We start from the raw sequence: 17,957 nt of genomic DNA, 5'->3' as shown, positions 1-17,957 counted from the left end.
TTCGTTCACGTTCACGTTAGGTTAACGTTCGTTCACGTTCTCATTCACATTCGTTCGTTCGCGTTCTCGTTCACGTTCGTTCATTCGTTCACGTTCACGTTCTTGTTCACGTTCGTTCGTTCGTTCACGTTCTCGTTCATGTTCGTTCGTTCGTTTTCGTTCACGATCGTTCGTTCGTTCACGCGGTGGCAGCGGAGCGGCGGCGTGGCGGCACGGCTGTGGCTTGGCGCGGCGGCGGCGTGGCGGCGCGGCGGCGGCGTCGTGCAATCCCGGCGTCGTGGCGCGGCTTCGTCGGCACTGCCAGCGCGACGTGGTCGCCGGTACCGGCCGCATCGAGGTCGGGGTCGGCATCGTTGGCGCGACGGAGTCATGTTCGGCGGCGGAGTCGGCAACGAGGCGGCCGGCGGCGGAGTCGGCAACGAGGCGGCCGGCGGCGGAGTCGGCAACGAGGCGGCCGGCGGCGGTTTGGGGAGAGAGAGAGAGATCGAGGTCGGAGAGAGAGAGAGGGAGGCGGTGGCAGCTCTCACCTCAGAGATGCGGCGGCGGCGGAGGCGGCGATGACGACGCGCGCAAGACGATGGCGAGATACGACGGCGGTGTCGGCGTGGGGATGCCCTTGGCAGTGGCGGCGAAGGAGAAGCTGAGAGAGATCGATCGGGGAAAAAACTTCTAAGTGTTGGTGGAGAAGACGAGGGCAAGCATCGGGAATATATATATCCCTAAATCTTTAGTCCCGGTTTATGAGAACAACCGGGAGTAAATATTTTACTCCCGGTTGTTCTCATCAACCGGGACTAAAGATATTTTCCCGCTATTCCCAAATTCTTTTTGAACCCGATTAGGGTTAAGAACTGAGACTACTGATAAGCGCACTGAATATTAATTTCCATTACATATGTGTTTCTAAAATAGAAAATAATGCATTAAAATTATTTAAAGTCGAAAAATTAATGACAATTACTTTGAAAAATTATTGTTGTCTGTGTTAAATTAAGTGGATAAAACGTAATAAGCAAATATATGATTTAAAATTAATAAAATGTCTAATAATCATATATGCTTAGCATATGAATGATATTAAATTGTTAAAAATTGTAATTAACATATGTATATACATACGACATGCATGATTTAAAATTAATAAAAATTCTAATAATCATATATAATTAGCATATGAATGATATTAAATTAATTGTTAAAAACTCTAATTAAATATGTATATACATACAACATGCATGATTTAAAATTAATAAAAATTCTAATAATCATATATAATTAGTATATGAATGATATTAAATTAATTGTTAAAAACTCTAATTAACATATGTAAATACATACGACATGCATGATTTAAAATTAATAAAAATTCGAATAATCATATATAATTAGCATATGAATGATATTAAATTAATTGTTAAAAACTCTAATTAACATATGTAAATGCCACATGCATGATTTAAAACTTTTAAAAATCCTAATTATCGCATATAACTAGCATATGCATGATTTAAAATTGTTAAAAACTCTAAGTAACATATGTAAATGCCACATGCATGACTTAAAACTTTTAAAAATTCTAATTATCGCATATAACTAGCATATGCATGATTTAAAATAGTTAAAAACTCTAAGTATCATATGTAAATGCCACATGCATGATTTAAAACTTTTAAAAATTCTAATTATCGCATATAACTAGCATATGCATGATTTAAAATTGTTAAAAACTCTAAGTAACATATGTAAATGCCACATGCATGATTTAAAACTTTTAAAAATTCTAATTATTGCATATAACTAGCAATTACATGATTAAAAATTGTTAAAACCTCTAATAATCGTACGTAATTAACATATGCCATACAACAATTGATTTATATGGATAATCAATACATCCAAAATAGTTTACATCGTGTACACAATAATTACTGTAATACATCGGCGGTGACAGTTGACCGCACATACTTTCTCCTTACTATTGTTCCCTCCTTGTGATCGCTATGTGAATAAGGGGTGTCTTCATTTGATAGGAGGATGCTAGGGTCAATCGTCACCGTGAAAGGGGGTTGCCCATCCAACTGATCGTAATCCTCGTCAGTCTTGTCCTCAACTTCGACGATTTTTCTTTTCCCTAGGAGAACCACGTGACGCTTCGGCTCGTCAGGCCCTCTGCCCTTCTTTCCTTTGCTAGACATGTCCTTCACGTAAAAGACTTGCGTTACATCATTGGCAAGGACAAAAGGTTCGTCCGAGTATCCAACCTTGTTAAGGTCAACGTTGTCATCCCACTGTCATCAATCATTACGCATCCACCAGTCAACCTAACCCATTGGCACCGGAAAAGAGGGACCTTGAGAAGACCATAGTCAAGTTCCCATATATCCACGATGGCATCGTAATACATGCCAGTTGTTCCATCGTGTCCCATGGCATCGATACGAACAGCGTTGTTTTGGTTCGTGCTCTTCATGTCTTGGGCTCTTGTGTAGAATGTGTACCCATTGATCTCATATCCCTGGAATGTCGCGATCGACCCAGATGGTCCCCTCGCCAGGAAGGCCAGTTGTTGGTTGATCGTCTCGTTACCCATGAGATATTGTCGTAGCCACGCGGGGAAAGTATCAATGTGATGCCGTGTAATCCATGCATCGGACTTACCGATGTTTCTAGCGCGAACTAGAGCCAAGTGCTCCTCGATGTAAGGTGCTACCAATGAAGATTGTTGCAGAACTGTGAAATGGGCTTTACGGAATAAATTGTTGTCTACCGTCATTATTGCTTTCCTTCCGAGAGTTCCCTTTCCCCGTAGTCTCCCTTCATGGCGTGATTCAGGTACCCCGATTGGGCGAAGGTCTTCAATAAATTCTACGCAAAATTCGATGACCTCCTCTGTTCCATACCCCTTGGCGATGCTTGCCTCTGGACGAGCACGGTTACGAACATACTTCTTCAGAACGCCCATATACCTCTCGAAAGGAAACATGTTGTGTAGGTACACAGGCCCGAGAATACAGTGAGTGCTTAAGATACGTATTTTCTGTTTCATTCATACAGTGAGTGCAAGCCTTGTACCCCTTGTTGGACTAACCGGAAAGGTTGCTAAGTGCAGGCCAATCGTTGATGGTTATGGACAGCAGCGCTCGTAGGTTAAACTCCTCCTGTTTGTCCTCGTCCCACACGGGGACACCTTCCTTTTTCCACAACAGTTTAAGATCTTCAACCAGTGGCCTTAGGTACACATCGATGTCGTTACCAGGTTGCTTGGGGCCTTGAATAATAATCGGCATCATTATGTACTTCCTCTTCATGCATAGCCAGGGGGAGGTTGTACATACACATCGTAACGGGCCAAGTGCTATGGCCGCTACTCATCTCTCCAAAAGGACTCATGCCATCCGTACTCAAACCAAACCGTATGTTTCGTGCGTCCTTTCCAAAGTCTTTAAATTTTCTATCGATGTTTCGCCACTGCGAACCATCGGGGGGGTGTCTCAGCATCCCGTCCTGTTGACGCTCTTCAGCGTGCCATCGCATCATTCTAGCATTCCCCTTGTTCCTGAACAAACGCCTTAGCCGTGGTATTATAGGGAAATACCACATCACCTTAGCAGGAATTCTCTTCTTTGTTAGCTGCCCGTCAACTTCTCCTAGATCGTCTCGTCTAATCTTGTATCGTAGTGCTTTGCAAACAGGGCATGCTTCTAGGTTTTCGTACTGCTCACCGCAATATAGGATACAATCATTCGGACATGCGTGAATCTTCTGAACTTCCAGTCCTAGAGGGCAGACTATCTTCTTAGCCTCGTACGTTGTCTCGGGCAATTTGTTTCCCTCCGAAAGAATGTTCTTGACGAGTTTTAATAAATCGCCAAATGCCTTGTCACTAACACCATTTTTTGCCTTCCATTGCAAGAACTCCAGAGTGGTATCCAACTTTTTATGCCCCTGCTCGCAACCTGGGTACAATGACGTTTTGTGGTCCTCTAACATCTTGTCCAATTTATGGGCCCCCTTTTCACTTTCGCAGTCCTCCTTGGCGTCCTGCAACAACTGACCAAGATCATCCGCATCGTCGTTACCATCAGCATCCCTTTCCTCCTCACCCGTTTGATTTCCTTCAAATCCAACGTACTGAGCAAAGTCCAGAATATTGTCGTCTTCCACTTCATCTTCTTCCATTTCAACACCTTGCTCTCCGTGGGATGTCCAACAATTATAGCTTGGCATGAACCCCGACTCAAACAAATGGAAATGAATAGTCCTGGATGTAGAATACTCCTTCTGATTCTTACACTTATTACATGGACAACAAATAAAACCCAAAACCCTTATGCCTGTTAGCTTCGGCCACCCGCAAAAAATAATGCACGCCGTTAATAAACTCTTTGGACCACTGGTCAGCGTACATCCATTGCCGATCCATCTACATGACATGAAAAAATATCATACACAAATAATTATTCTTACAATAATGACAGTCATACAATAATTATAAAATAATTACAAACTCTTTCAACAGTCATACAATAATGACATATCATTATTCATACAAAAATTATAAAGTATTACACCAAATAATTCTTATTTACTATTTCTAAAGTTTTAAACTAATATTAATTAATGTGTTGTACTTCTTTTAATTTTCATTTTAGTTTGTTTTCTATTATTTAAAATTAACTTTCACTATATTTTCCTTCTCAACTATTTTATAAAACCTTCATTAGCAAATAAACTAAATTTCTATATATTCTTTCTTCCCCACACAAATTTTCTCTCTCATCAACTTACAACTAAATTTTGGAGACATAAAAGTGTGCAAAACATAGCTCTAAATGTAATATGACAAAAAAAACATTGGAGGATGAATTTGCTAACCTTTTAGGCACCTCCGATTTGTATATAATCTCCCCTCTTTTTTGAAGAAATTTTAAAGCTTGCTCGGGCGGCTGGAGGAGGAAGAAGACATATATATATATATATATATATATATATATATATATATATATATATATATATATAGGGGTGAGACTTTAGTCCCGATTGGTGTTATCAACCGGGGCTAAAGATCTCCGGGATCTTTAGTCCCGGTTCATAACATCAACCGGGACTAAAGTTACGATCTTTAGTCTCGGTTGGTAGATCCCGGGGGGCCTGACAAGCCCTGACAACATTTGAACCGGGACTAAAGATTGGTGTTACCAACCGGGACTAAAGATCAAATATGCCCGTTACCCTTTTTAACCGGGACTAAAGATCATCTTTAGCCCCGGTTTTTATTGCAACCGGGACTATTGTGGAATTCGGCCCACCGACGAAAGATGGTTTCTCCACTAGTGATGGTTACGGGTCATCAACCTATACATTATTGTACATCTTTAATTGTTGCTTATAGAGCATAGAGGCCGGCTTTTAATATGTTGTTAAAAAATCAACCTGTGCATCTCATATATATGGGCGGTGTACCTTTCTGAAATTTCACTAATTCCGTAGTTATCACCTCAATGGTTTATTTTCTTCGTAGGAGATACGGGAATAGAATTGAAGGTTCCAATTCTAAAGCACGTTATACAAACATATCTAATACTCCCTCCGTTCCTAAATATTTGGCGCTATTGACTTTTTAAAACATGTTTAACCGTTCGTTTTATTAAAAAATTTAAGTAATTATTAATTATTTTCCTATCATTTAATTCATTGTTAAATATACTTTTATGTATAGTTTTACATATTTTACAAAAGTTTTTGAATAAGACGAACGGTCAAACATGTTTAAAAAGTCAACGGCGTCAAAACATTTAGGGACAGATGGAGTAGATTGTAAGCGTCACATTAAAAAGGTCTCTGTAAGCCTAGGCGTGTTACCGATGTATGCTACACTTCTTCTAACATATTGACATGCAATGTAAAGCTTTTGCGTGTTCGCGAAAAGGTATAGTCCCACATTATCTAAGGCTTCATTTTTTCGCTTATGCTTATACTTATCAGCTAAAATTTGAATTTTCAATCTTAAATTTAGAGCTGATTTAGAGGTTTTTTCATCTATAGAAATGGAGCAATAGATTAACACATGATTAATTAAGTATTAGCTTAAAAAACTTGAAAAATGAATTAATATAATTTTTTAAAGCAACTTTCTTATAGAAACTTTTTGCAAAACATGCACTATATAGTAGTTTGAAAAGTATGCGCGCGGAAAAGGTGGGAGATGAATTGGGAACTCAGGGGAAAGAACTCAGCCAGTCCATTGTGTCTCTCTCCCTATTGGCATTCACCCCATGGTTACACTATCCAATCAAAGGGCAGATGGTTTGCTCTATTGCCAAAACCGAGGAAGGTGATAGAGGGCGGTAAGAAAAGTGGCAGATGGTTGGTGCCTTGGTGGTACGTGCAGAGAAAGCGAAGAAAGATCATAAAGACGTACAACTATGCATATAAGGAAGAAAGCGAAGAAAAACTTATTGACGTACAAGCTATAAGCTATACATCTAAGTAAGAAAGTGAAGATAAGCGTAGAGACATACAAAATATAGATTTTCAAAAGAATTAAGGGACACGTGCCCAGTTTGGAGATATCCACAAGCCAGTTGCCCATGGTAGGATTGACAGGAGGCAACCCACTTGAGTGGAGTAGACCTAGAATAACTCCTCAGAAGTCAGTGCGTGGCAATATGAACGGTTCAGACTGTCCACCTCACCACTGCTCGATAGCTCGGAAAGCCTAATTCATGAATGCTCACGAATTAGGCATCTCGCGAATGGGTTCCGGCTGCATAATGACAATGGCTAGGTTAGGTGGGGAAGGTGGCGCTGTGGAGGGGGAAGTGGGGATCAAGCTTAGAGGGAGGGCTTGGGAGGCGGCGACAGACCAGCGGTGGGTGGCAGACAAGGGTGAGCGGTGAGACAAGGGATCCCAAACGAACATGAGTCGGTATGTCGGTTTATATGATCTCCACTCAATAATAAAAAGAAGGCATGAGCAGGGTTTTTTTTTTTGAGAGTACAAATGCAGGCGCCCATAACATACGCACACTCACCCCTATAAACATACACGCATACTCTATCCCTATGAGCACCTCCAAAAGACTGAGAGGAAAAATAATGTTATAGAGATACCCACCACCAATGAACGTAGGGTTTCCTGCACTTTATATGTCGGGCATCACCTGTTGACACAGTCACACAGATAAATATAAAATAAAATATAAGATTGGTATATATTTGCTCAGATTGAGATTTGAATCCATCAGGACTATGGGCCTGTTTGGATCCTTCGGGCTATTAAATATCCCTCCGAAATCTTACTATTTAGGAGTATTAAACATAGATTACTGACAAAACCCATTCCATAACCTTTAGGCTATTTTGCGAGACGAATCTAACGAGGTATATTAATCCATGATTAGCGGATGATTACTGTAGCATCACTGTAGCAAATCATGGATTAATATATCTCGTTAGATTCGTCTCGCAAAATAGCCTAAGGGTTATGAAATGGGTTTTGTCAGTAATCTACGTTTAATACTCCTAAATAATAAGATTCCGAGGGCTATTAAATAGCCCTCCGGATCCGAACAGGCCCTATATGAACCTTTATTTACTTGTTAAATCGTGTGTGGTACAATAAATGTGTTCCAATTTCTAGCACGTAGTATATTTCAAATGGAATTGATGGGCTTGACTCGGCAGAAAACAACAATACAACATATCGCTTTCTAACGAAGGTTCCGTTCTTGCATTGCACGTCCATGAAACTTACAAGAACTAATGGTGCCGGCCCCATCTCGTGAAAGAGCTGTCGTTATTGGGATCGATCGACAACAACACGACGTCTGCTTCTTATTTTTTCTACGGCCTGCTTCTTGCTACTCTGAAACATTATCTTGTTAAGATCTTCGGTTTAAAGGGAATTAGATAAAGTAAGAAGGAATAATTCCATATCATAATAGATATGATAGATATGAAATAAATCTCCTCTAATCACGATCTCTTGGAGATTAACCAAACAGAGCCAAAGGTGGCAGATTCCCATCAACAAAAATGCATGATTTTCACAGACATTTTATTAGAGGGGTTGGCTCAATCGTCTCTGCAAACATATTATAACCGTATGTAAAAATTGTTTTCATAGCTGCAAGTGATATCAACACGTGATACTTGCATGGACTGTTATTCTTTCAGTTACATGGCAGATGCATATGCAACACCACATTCATGCACCCACAACCTAACACACGCTCGAAGAGATGAAAACCGGCGGCATATCCCACTAAAATCTTGTTGAACAACGTCCAGATGCATATATGTAATATTCATATGAGCACTAGGATTTAAACTCTGGTGGGTGGAGTCATGCATCTATGACTCGACAACCACACCACTAGTGCTTCCCTACATGGACTGCTATTCTAGCAGCGCTACCATCCAGGAGCTTATAATTCAATGTTACTCTCTGCTATATAGCTGGTTATTTCCGTCAAATTTAATGTATAGATGGTTGTCACGTGTCGCACAACTCATTAGTCATGAGAATGTCACTGAGAATTTTGTGCTAGAACATAAACCTAGCAACCGCCGCTATCGCCGCCCTCCCTCCCCTCCGCCGCCACCCGAGCGGCATGCTGACAAACTCGAGCTGCAAGTATGGCCCAATGGGGCTCTTTTGGCCTCCAAGCTGCAGTGGTCGGGGAACCAAAGCGAGGGAGGAGGTGGAGATCAAGCCGCCAAATCCGAGGTCTAGCAAGAGGCCTGCGCCCGGTGGTGTGGAGGAGGTGCCAGCACGTGGTGGAAGCGTAGGCAGCAATGAAGGGTGGTTGTGGGAGCGAAGGCGATGACATAGGCGTCCATCTAGCGCTAGATCCAGAGGTGTGACGGTGACGGTTGAAACAACATGCGCGGTGGGCCAGTGGGCACAGGGGAGTAGAAGGGTGGCTGCGGCTCCAACCAGGTGTGGCGGCATTGTGGTAGCCACTCTCTAGGTGTCATATGGCTGCAGGTGTTAGGAGGACCGTGGAGGTGGTCAGATGGTGGCAGGGAAGGGTGGGAACGACTATAGTGTCGGCTAGATGCGACGAAGGTTGCCTCTTCTCCTCCCCTCATGTTCGCCACTAGCTAGGTGAGGTATTGCGACATCATCCAGGTGTGGCCGCAGCGGCATCTCCCCCTCCTCTTTGGTCGCCGGTGATAGGAAGGCGGTGGGTAGCGTGGTAAGAGAGGTTGAGGTATCGGTCAAGTGTGGCAGTGACAACAACAACAAGATGGCAGCTAGCGAAGGGAGGGCTGAGACGTGGGGATGGAAGGAGTGGATGCAGCAGAGACTAAGTGAGGCAACATTGGTGGTTGCTCCCCGGCCCTCCACCTGCGCATGGCCAATGGAGACGAGGAGTTCGACGGCTTAGCGGAGTGGTAGACGGCCCTTGCAGAGGAGCGTGGCTTGTGGAGGTCGACAATGGCTAGACCACACAAGCAGGGTGGGTGTGCTCGGCTTTTGCGATGTTCTTGCGTATGACGACGATGGTGGTACGGAGGCGTAAATCAGCATCGGCATGCTCTAGTGGGTGGAGGCTGATCGGTGGAGGGACGCCAATGCAACGGTGTACACGCTGGCAGTAGTTGGACTTGGTGGGGCTTTAGAGTTGCAAGTACAGGGAGGCTAGGCGGCAGGCGAAAGCCTTGGCCGACCGCTTGCTTGGACAACAACAGCGACATTTGCAAGTATGTGTTGTCCCCCTAGGAGGCGTTATCAAGGCACCTTGTTTTTCTTCTAGCAGGTCGCTCTAGGTGAAAAACGATGTCCAGATTCCCGGGATGGGACGGCGGTGGTGTGTCCTTCTACCTTTAGACAATTCCGATGCTTCTAGATGGCAGCTGGTCTGTACGAGGGACGAGCAGATCCTTCTTCTCTCTTGTCCTCTCTCCCTCTACAACCCTTCTCGCTTGATCAAGATTGCCTTGTGTTTTAGCTGGTTGAAGGCATTGGTGGACAGTTTACTGGTGACTTCATGTCTAGGCTTGGTGCCGACCGTTCCCGCTTAGCGGTGGTCGACGCGGTGCTAGGTCGTTGGTGTGTGCGAGTTGTCGGTGTGTGGTGGTAGTTTTCTTTTTCTTTTTCTGACTGTAATCTTCTAGGGCTGCAGTCTTGTGATTTTTTTTCCTTGTTATATCAGTATGAAACATCACACTCTTTATTTAGTGTTGTTTGTTAAAAAAATCATTATAGGATTTAAATTTTGTTCCATAAAAATCGTCACGGTATATGACTACTTGTCCCACTTATTCTCATTTATGGATAAATATTCTTTCATGGTGCTGATGACATATCCATCGATAACGAGACGTTTATGGTTATACGGACCCAGTCTCTCGAGGATGCTCGCATGCAATGCGTGTGTGCATGCATGTTTTTTTAAGCATTTGCGTTTGTATTGTGTTTCGAAAAATAATCAAAAAGTCTAAACTTTAATATATGCTAAACAATTAGAAAGTTTTTTTCAAACTATAGTGTGCACCTGATGCTGAATAGCGGAATAATTTTGCCATCACGGTTAGAGAGTAAAACAAATTAATTAACTATTGTAATGGTGATGAATAATGCATGTGGATTAGTTTTTAGGAAATCTATACTATCTATAAAGTACAACCCCTACATCCTAAAGCTCAAAGATATAAATATGGAGTGCATCATAATCCATGAGCAATTATTACATCTTAAACCTCATACAAACATACTACATCATCTATATTTTATTGTACATGTTAAATCATTATCCCATATAATTTACATAATATTTCAACATATAATTTCCCTACCATTTTCTAAAATATCATATATACCTATCTAGTTCATCCCATTTAGTTAATGTTTTGTACTAACTCTCATTAAACCATATCGGATAAGTTGTTTTGGTCTATAGATAATTAATTTATAGTCTAAATTATTTCCCTCATTTTATTATCCCATTAAGTCACATCATCTACTTTTTATTTTTATTATCAATCTATACAATATTTAAATCACCATAAACCACATCAACTTAATGAAAAATACAAATCCTATGAGCTTAAAACGTCTAGCTATGGTTTTTCTCGAACATGTAGGGACGCATAGCTATATTTCATGTTATTTTTACTACTATCATATTAAACTCTAGAAGCAAAACGCGAGGTTTCATCAAGTTTTTTATAATCGAAAGTTTTTTTTAAGTCCCACCGTTTAGAAGCTTAATTTAGAAAGTTGTCGCAATAACCAAATCCTCCATTCCCATTTTCTGTTAGAATATAATATACTAGTTACAGTTGGACTAAGAGCTATAATAGGTGGTAGGGAGTGGAGTTAGAGTCGGACTTTATGAGCCAACAATATAACCATTACGACTACAATGTAGCGTATACACGCAGAGAGATAATGACAGCGTGGCCATGGACTTGTAGTGGCTAGGAGCTATATTGGTTGGGGAGGAGCGCCCATAATTAGAGCCCTGGGATGTAGGCTTCGGCTGAACCTCATTAACAAATATCGTGTGTTTCTGTATCGTCATCTGCTGTATCTACAGTCTTCAATTAAGTTAGTCGCCGTTCCGCTGTATCGACTAACTTTTATAATAAGTAGTAACAAGTAGTATCAGAACCCAGGTTTGGAACCCGGAACAATTTTCATGGGTCATATGGTGGGGAGGCCAGGTAAGAGTGTGTTTGGATGCCCCTTTTCCTAACCCCTCCCTCTCATTTTCCGCGTGCACGTTTTTCAAACTGCTAAACGGTGCGTTTTTTTGTAAAAAGTTTCTATACGAAAGTTAGTTAAAAAAATCAAATTAATCCATTTTTGAAAAAAATAGCTAATACTTAATTAATCACGTGCTAATGGATCGCTCCGTGCGGGAGGGTAAGGTTCCCAACCATGGCCAACGAACACAGCCTAAAAAGTCTTTGGGGTTCACATGGGTTGATGTGACGGGAAAGATTGTGGGCCCGATGTGTGACGGGGGGATTGTTGAGTTTAGTCCAACATCAGTAATTTATGATGGGGGAGCACGATTTAAAAGGTGGGGATGATCCTCACACATCAAGACTAGTATTTTGGGTTGTATAGGCCCAGAATCTAAAGTTGTAGCTCCGATTGGACCTATGGTAGAGCAGCCCCAATGTGACCTGGGTGCACCGTGTTGCGTACTCTAATATATATATATATTTTTAAAAAAAGGCACTCTAATATTTTCTTTTTTTTTTAAAAAAAGGCGCATGGTACACGAAGACACAACATATACATCTTCGTGCGATTTATTTGAGGAAACCCAACGCTTAGGTGGTTGTGAAGCTGCGCGGTCGCCGGGGCAAAGCGAACCACATGGCCGTACGACGAGCGCCGCTGCCGGTGGGACCGAGGGCCGCCGCCGACGGCAATCCGGCGCCGCCGGGTGAGTCGAGCAAAGGCCCCGGCCTTGACGGCGAGTTCCGGCAGCTGGTGGACATCGCCGACGAGGGGGTCAAGCTGGTCAACGACGCCGAGCTGAGGCTGAAGAAGCGGGCGTGCGACAACCCCAAGGACCTCGCCGCGTGGCTCCGGCGGCTCCAGAGCGCCAAGGAGGACCTGGACGACGCGCTCGATGAATTCAGAGCTTCCATGGCGGCGCAGCGGCGGCGGCCGGAACAGGATCAGGAGAGGAAGAAATCGGTAAGGCCGACGCTCTCGCTGGGCTTCTATTTTTATTTCTTTTTTTTTCTTCCCCCGTTTTTATATAATTTCGCAATTCACAAACAACAACTAAGATGGAGAAATTTGAACTCTATAAATCAAATTACTCAATTTGTGGACCATTGGAGTTCTTTAGTGCCATATGTTGACATCACACTATTAATCGCGCTCTAGTGTCTTGGCTAATTTTGGGAATCTTGCCACATCTAGTTCAGTTTATGCTCGGACATATATTATAATCAAATTTCAGGAGGAAAATATGTGCTGCTTGTGTGTCTGTCCCCCCAAATTGAGTTGCTAATCAGGATTTTGCGGATCTGAATCCTCAGCAGTCGACTGTACCGTGCCTTTGTCATTGATCCACATGTTAGTGAAAAAGGCACGGTGCAGTGACTGCAGAGGATCTCAATCCGGATTTCGCCAGCCTTGCAACTTCAGAAACAACGTTCATAAGTTTGTTACCTTACTACCAGTTATGAGCAGCAGTACTGATCACAATTTAGTATTTGGAAGCAAGGATGATTATAGTTTCTATATTAGATATTCTTTTTATTTTGTTGACATTTTTAGTTTTCCATTTGATTAGTTAGGTTCTATCTTTGAGCGTAAGTACCTCTGCCATTCTTATCATTACCAGCTCAGTGCTTGGATGGTACAATGGATCTCAGGCATATATATTTTGCGATGGGATTCATATAAATATTACATATTCAGTCCTAATCTTTAAATATAAAAACATTTAGGGCATCCCTGGTGTATGCGACCTATAATGGTCTTAAGGTGGGATCCACTTTGGCTTATAGAAGCAGCTCAATGTATGAATTGGAGGGGACCACAAGCTGGGGACCAATATAACATTAAAGCTACATAAAAAATGCTCAATATTTGTCGGTTTTGACCCCGCAAGAAACAAGGCAATCAGTTTATTTATGTAATGTAACAAAAAGACCCCTATGATCCTCTCATTTTTTAGGTGCAAATTGCTAGTAGTTTTATGGAGTAATATTTTAGTGCGTTCAAGAGCCAGCACAATCGGCAGAAAAAAATGAATTTTCTCTCTGACTTTGTGCACAGCCTGGGCCCATGGTACAGAAGCACAAATTGGAAAACTATTCATTGGGAAATGAAAACCAACAAGTATTTGTGAACAAGAGAATTAGTCAAAACGACAAGCATCTATAAACCGATTTTTAGTATCAGCTACCCCTATCCCCCCTACAAATTTCAAAGTCAGGCTGGGCTGGGCCAGTCTTTGGAAAACCAGTCAAACTACCCATCCTAGACCCCCAAACCCTCATTTTGCCTCTTCTTCCTGTGATCAACAATTTATTGTACTAATTTTATAAATGTAAAACATATAAGTACTCATATTTAACCACTTTCTGGGCTTGTTTGGGCTTCAATCAAGGTTTTTAGGTCAAAAACTCAAGCCCAGGCCTAGCCCATTACTTCTTGTGGTGAAACCTCTAAGCATGTTATATCTTATCTCATATGCTGCTATCCAAATAAGTTTTACCTTTGGAAGTTGTGTATCTTTAGCATAAGATATGTTCCTTTGGTAACCAACACAATTTCACACTCTCTTTGCTGTGCTACTATCAATTTTCATAACAGAACTTCTTAGAAACTCCGCCCCGGTACTAGCTTCCCCTATATGAGGGGCCCTCTTTTACTACAGAAGAGAAAGGGGCTCCAAGTACAAACCCAAAACCTACTTTATGTCTCTTACCACAATACAGATAGTGCCTGAACTCAGGTTACTCAGCAATCTATTAACTCACAATAATTGAGAGAAGCTAAACTGCACTAAAGCACTTAAAGAAAATCAAAACCAACTTCCTCTTCCATTCCAACTTAATAACTTTGGAGAGTAGAAAATCTTTGCTAGTTGAAATCACGCATGGTGTATCCACATGCATTTTCCATATACTATGTCTCTTAAACGCTATTCTTATTTGCCTTCAATGACCATTCACAAGAAATGAATTATTTATCTGAACAGATTCGCCATTGGTTCTCACGCTCATCAGCTAACCATGAGGTTGACAAGAAAATGAAAATCACTACTGAAAAGCTGAATAAGAAATTCCATGGGATCTTACAGAATGGTCGTGAACTTGGCCTTCAACCAATCAAATTGCAAAGACACAGTCGAATATCTGAATTTCCTGGGGATCTCTCACCCCAGTACACTCTTGTAGGAGATATTGAACAAGAAAAGTTGAAGTTGATCAACAAATTGACTGGCAGCGAAAGCACCAGTGCTGTCATTGCAATCTTTGGGTTGGGTGGAATTGGCAAGACTATGTTGGCACGAAAAGTACATGATGATCTCCTCACAGAAAGTGCATTCAGCACTGTTGTATGGGTAAATGGCTCCAAATCTTTCACTAAAAAGAAATTGCTACGTGCAATTCTAAGTTCTTCTGGTGGCAAGCCTGGAGAGGCAAAAAAAAAGAGCAATGAGCAAATTGAGGACATGTTGGTTACAATACTTGGAGCAAAGAAATTCTTACTGGTACTTGATGATGTATGGGCTGACCAGATTCATCAGGATTTTCTAAAAGTTAGCTTGCAAGCACAGCAAGGAAGCCGAATTCTGTTGACTACCCAGGATGAGGGAGTTCTGAGGCAAATTGCTTCTGATGACATCCACAAAGTAAACAAATTGAGTTTCCCCGATTGTTGGTCTCTGCTCTGCAGTAGTGCTTGCCTGGATGAACAGGATTGCGACGCATTAACAGATATTGGTATAACAATTATCCAGAAATGTAACAAGGTTCCATTGGCTATCAAAGTTTTGGGTGGTCTCCTAGGAACAAAGAACCCAAGAAGAGAGGAGTGGCAGGAAGTGATCAGTGAGAGTGAAGGGTGGACTCTTGAGAACGTTCCTGATGGCATGGAGGAAATATGTCTCCCCATCTACTTAGCCTATTACAGTCTGCCATATCATTTGAAATTATGTTTTGATTACTGCTTGCAGCTCCCTGAAGGATTTGTTATTAGGCCACAAATTGTTACTCAGCTATGGATAGCAGAGGGCTTTATTCGAGAACAAGATAACCGCAACCCTGAAGATATCGCAGAACAGTATTACAAGGAATTGGTTCTAAGAAATCTTCTGCAGCCTGAGATTGGGTGCTTTGACATGTCGAAATGCACAGTGCATGATTGTGTAAAGTCCTTGCTGCAACCTTCAACTAAAGACAAGAAATCAACAGATAGCACCGAAGGGACAAAGTTTTTTAGAAGCTTCAGGACAGCTTTTGTCTACAAGAATCCATCAGGAGATCGCGGCCTCAATTGGCTCATAAATTTGAGATCTCTCATAAATTTGAGATCTCTTGACCTTACTGGTACTTGCATTAGGTACATACCGAAGTCACTAGAACATCTACATCACCTTAGGCTCTTAAACCTCTCACTGACACAAGTTTTAGAGCTTCCGGAATCTATTGAGAGCCTCAGCAACCTGCAGTTCTTGATACTTCGGTGTTGCTATTGGCTCGAAACCCTGCCAGAGGAAATTAGTAATCTGGTCAGCTTGCGGAGCCTTGATTTGGAAGGGACTACACCACATATAGTTCTGTCAAGATTATCAGCCCTGGAGCAGCTAACTGCACTGCATGGTTTCATAGTAGACCACAATGCGGCAGTACCCGACAATGATCATCAGAACGGATGGCCTATGAAAGAGCTGAGTCCTTTGAACTCATTGCGGAGCCTGCAGATAATGGGCATCGATAGAGTTCCAGATGAATCTAGGGCGCAAGAAGCTAACCTAGCAAGCAAGTCTCACCTCACACATCTTGAGTTATGTGGTAGTAGCACCAGTGATTCACAAGTCTTTGTACCAGAGGAAGAACAAGATAGATGGCTCAGTGTGCTTTGCGGTCTCCAACCTCCACAATGCTTGGAATATCTCAAAATAGCGAGCTATTATGGATCATCTCTTCCGGATTGGATATTGCAACTTCGAAACCTCCAGCGGCTTGTGCTTACCGATTGCAAACTCTGTGATAGCCTCCCAGCATTGGGGCAGCTACAACAACTGAAGTTCCTCACAATCAATGGATGTCCTAAGTTACGCATCATCGAGTGGCGGACTGGTGCTACGACTAAACTGGTATTTCCAAAGCTAGAGCAGCTGGACCTCAGGGACATGCAGGCCTTGGAATCATTGGATAGGTTTAAACATGGTGACCTGCTTTCCCTGACCAAATTTCACCTAGAGAACAGTCCCAAATTGAGATCCCTCCCATCTGGCCTTGGTTACTGCAAGGTACTGACAAGTATGAAGATTGTTGGTGCTGATAGCCTCCAAGTGATTGACAACCTTCCTATGCTCAAGGAATTGGTTGTCCAAGACTGCAGAGAACTTGTCATGATCTCAAATCTTCCAGTGCTTCAGGTCCTGGTAGTCGTTGACTGCTCCATGCTGCAAGATTTGAGGGGAGTTGCAGGCCTAAGGCATGTCCGCCTCGTGGACAGAGTGACGAAAGAACTTCCAGATTGGTTGACAGGCCATGAGGCTCCTCTGCTGCAAACATTCACCATAGTCGGCACGACAGAACTACTCAGGAAGTTAGTTCCCAACAGCAAAGGCTGGTCGGCTATACGTAACATGGACAGAGTTTATGCAAATTTGCCTGATGGGGCCCCGTTCTTGGCTTACAACAAGGGCAGACCTGATTTTCAAATGATTAAGACAGCGGTTGGCCCTCAGTTGGAAGATCGTCCTTCTGCATATATTATCCTCAGAAAGCTTGTCAGGATGGCCTCACAAACTGGCCTTCTGGATAGCTTAAAACGGTATTTCCTCCCTCCACTTGCCATTGTTCTTGTACTCTTGCTGCTGGCAACCAGAGACTTCACGCTCATTGGAATCTTGCTCGCCTTCTTTGCGGCAATAGCATGCCTTGCTGGGTTTTATTATATATATATTCAGAAAGCTTCAGGGTGAATACTTAAACCATGCAGCTGGACGACCAATGGAGATTATAAGATAGAGAATTTTATGACTGGGAACATGTACTCTATATTCAGGCAATAAAATAAGCTTGATTTGGAGGGACAACTGGTGGCAGAAATTATAACAAAAATATCATTTTGAGGTTAAGCAAACCAAATCTTCTGTATGATGGAATGCTCTTCACATTAGATAACCGGCAGGCTTGTTTTTTTTCATTGGTACGACAGTATGCAGTTCTGTGTATTGTAACTGGTAAAATTTGATATACATCTACTCTGTTTATGTTCTCCTTGTTCC

The 17,957-nt window shown here is 42.2% G+C and overlaps 1 protein-coding gene across 1 annotated transcript; it reads left to right on the top strand.

Moving 5' to 3' along the window:
- The first annotated feature begins 12,289 nt into the window (after window positions 1-12,289).
- On the top strand, window positions 12,290-17,957 carry LOC4346690 (disease resistance protein RGA2). Its single transcript, XM_015757065.3, has 2 exons — window positions 12,290-12,667; window positions 14,691-17,957. The coding sequence occupies exons 1-2, from the start codon at window positions 12,341-12,343 to the stop codon at window positions 17,649-17,651; spliced, it is 3,288 nt and encodes a 1,095-aa protein (XP_015612551.1). The 5' UTR covers window positions 12,290-12,340; the 3' UTR covers window positions 17,652-17,957.

This window comes from Oryza sativa, chromosome 9 (assembly GCF_034140825.1).
Source record: "Oryza sativa Japonica Group chromosome 9, ASM3414082v1".
Taxonomy (NCBI): Eukaryota; Viridiplantae; Streptophyta; class Magnoliopsida; order Poales; family Poaceae; genus Oryza; species Oryza sativa.
Note: the sequence above shows the minus strand (reverse complement) of the source record. Positions and strands in the feature narration are given on the sequence as shown.

What these genes read in the sequence shown, in the direction of transcription:
- LOC4346690 (XM_015757065.3), top strand. Translation starts at nt 12,341, where the DNA reads ATGGCCGTACGACGAGCGCCGCTGCCGGTGGGACCGAGGGCCGCCGCC. An exon ending in ATCAGGAGAGGAAGAAATCG is followed by an intron (nt 12,668 to 14,690) that starts GTAAGGCCGACG and finishes TTATCTGAACAG; the next exon opens with ATTCGCCATTGGTTCTCACG.